Source organism: Elephantulus edwardii, unplaced genomic scaffold (genome assembly GCF_000299155.1).
Source record: "Elephantulus edwardii isolate Elephantulus edwardi_28Jun2011 unplaced genomic scaffold, EleEdw1.0 scaffold00268, whole genome shotgun sequence".
In the NCBI taxonomy this organism is placed as follows: domain Eukaryota; kingdom Metazoa; phylum Chordata; class Mammalia; order Macroscelidea; family Macroscelididae; genus Elephantulus; species Elephantulus edwardii.
Genome location: NW_006400018.1, coordinates 1,026,706 through 1,028,930, shown reverse-complemented (window position 1 = coordinate 1,028,930; position 2,225 = coordinate 1,026,706). Strand labels below are relative to the sequence as shown.

At 57.2% G+C, this 2,225-nt stretch overlaps 1 protein-coding gene across 1 annotated transcript in view; it reads right to left on the bottom strand.

Moving 5' to 3' along the window:
- Window positions 1-2,010, bottom strand: part of FTH1 (ferritin, heavy polypeptide 1) — a 3,299-nt gene extending 1,289 nt beyond the window's left edge. Inside the window, exons 1-4 of the mRNA XM_006899875.1 lie at window positions 1,881-2,010; window positions 533-679; window positions 175-300; window positions 5-73 (exon numbers count right to left, since the gene is read on the bottom strand). Coding sequence (XP_006899937.1) covers window positions 5-73; window positions 175-300; window positions 533-679; window positions 1,881-1,991 — 453 coding nt within the window. The 5' untranslated portion in view covers window positions 1,992-2,010. The remainder of the gene's footprint in view (window positions 1-4; window positions 74-174; window positions 301-532; window positions 680-1,880) is intronic.
- Window positions 2,011-2,225: the final 215 nt, after the last annotated feature.

Sequence of the window (2,225 nt, the reverse complement as noted above, 5' to 3'; positions counted from 1 at the left end):
TTACGTAGTCACCCAGTTGTTTGATGGATTTCACCTGCTCATCCAGGTAATGTGTCTCAATGAAGTCACACAACTAGAAAAGAGAGCAGGGGGCAAAGTGACTGGTAAGCATCCCAGCCCCCCCCCACCCCGAGGCGACCGTCCCTCCCAGGATCCCTGGTTTCCAGCACTCACATGAGGGTCGTTCTTGTCAGTGGCCAATTTGTGCAGTTCCAGTAGGGACTGATTCACACTTTTCTCCAAGTGTAGCGCACACTCCATGGCGTTCAGCCCGCTCTCCCAGTCATCCCGGTCTGGTTTCTGTACGAGAAGAGAAGAGAGGCTCAGTACATCTGCCCTCTGGGACTAATACATGGGAGAAGGTGACAACCCGACCTCTAACCACTACGCCCGGCAAAAAGGGGCACTCACACTCCCCCCACAGCTTTCCATTCCACATCTCAGCCTGAAAGGAAGGCAAAGTCAAGAGCTAAGGGTGGCCTCGCTGTGAGGACAGCATCGCTGGGTGGGGAGGTGACACCCCTCAGCTCACCTTGATGTCCTGAAGGAAAATGCGGCCGCCTCGCTGGTTCTGCAGTTTCATCAGTTTCTCGGCGTGTTCCCTCTCCTCGTGGGATTGGTGGAGAAAATATTTGGCAAAATTCTTCAAAGCCACATCATCACGGTCGAAGTAGTAAGACTGAAAAGAGGAACAAGAATAATATGCTGAAGGCTAGGAATTCCCGAAGGAAGGGAGCTTTTAAGAGTCATAAAGAGTCACAAAGGGGTTTTACACCCGTCTGCCTTTTCCAAAGCACAGCAAGAGGGGGTCAGTGGCGGAGGAGACTGGGGCCAGGTGTGGTGGTTGTTCCTGGACTCAGCCAATTACTCAGTCAAGAGTACTACTCTAAAATGCACAACTGAAACTCCACCCTTGAAGTATGGCTTCAGGGAACTTTTTTTTAAGAAATGGACCTGTGGTCGCTTGGAATTTGCCTCTAGCACATTTCCCAGGGATCTGGCCGCACGTTCTCCTCACCACCTGAGCTCCAGGAGAGCCTGAGATTTTTGCTAGGTGTACAGCAGAGACTGCTGGCTATACACCTTGCTTTCCAGTTTAGGGCACTTGGGTCTTCAAGAGTTCCTGAAATGTAACAGCGGGTCATAGAAGTCCTGCTGTTTTCACAGCTCTTAACTCTTAGCAAGCTGATTGCTGGGTGGGAATTCCACACCTGGGTGTGTGTGTGTGTGTTTCACGCCCACTAACCGTTGGCAGACTTTATCAAGAACTAAGGGTTTAATGCCTGGTCAGGACTTTCCTTTCCAGTTAAGGAAGAAAAAAGTCCGCGGGCCTTGGAGTGGTTGTAATTGGATGGTGGCCGAAGGAACGCGATCTGCATCAATTCCAGTGGGGCTTAAAGATATAAGCTGAGCCCAGGGGGGAGACGGCTGCTCGCTCCCCCCTACCCCCACCCCCCAGGAGATAAGTCACTGCGCGCGGGTCCCTAAGGTTGCCATTCGACACCATTTCCCAGCAGGCCCGGTCACACGAGGCTGGGAGCTGGACCTCCCTGCCATCAATTACCCAGGGGGCCTCCCCAGCAGAGGTTAAAGGATGGAAGCGCCAACTGCCACCTTCGGAGCAGCTGGCGTGATAGGACGGGATCGGCAATCTTCGGAGCAGCTGGCGCGATCGGTCGGGATCGGTAATCGCAGCGCCTCCGGGGCAGGATCTCCCGGGAGAGGGACGCGCAGAGGCCACCCCGCCCCGGAGAGAGCGGCCGGAACGACCCGTGCGCCAGCGCGATCTTGGGCGCGCTCCAGGCGCCTCCATATTTTCCCGGAGGCGGGAGAGCCGCCCGCTGGCCACGCCCGCGCCCGTCCCGCGCCCCGGGCCTCACCATGGACAGGTAGACATAGGAGGCGTAGAGCTCCAGGTTGATCTGGCGGTTGATGGCGGCCTCCGAGTCCTGGTTGTAGTTCTGGCGCACCTGCGAAGGGGACGCGGTCATGGCGGCGGCTGCGCGGTGCTGGAGCGGAGACGAGGACCTTGGGGCGTCAGGGGGTGCTGATGTGAGGAGGTGGAGGAGGACTGGCTGGAGATGACCGGCGAGGGGAGACGCGGGCGAGCGCCGGGTTCCGTTCAAGCACTGTTGAAGCAGGAGACCACAGCGACTCTGCGAAGACCGTCTGGCGCTGACCGCTACGCGGGCGGTTCTTATAGCCTGAGCGAGCGTCGGGTCCGC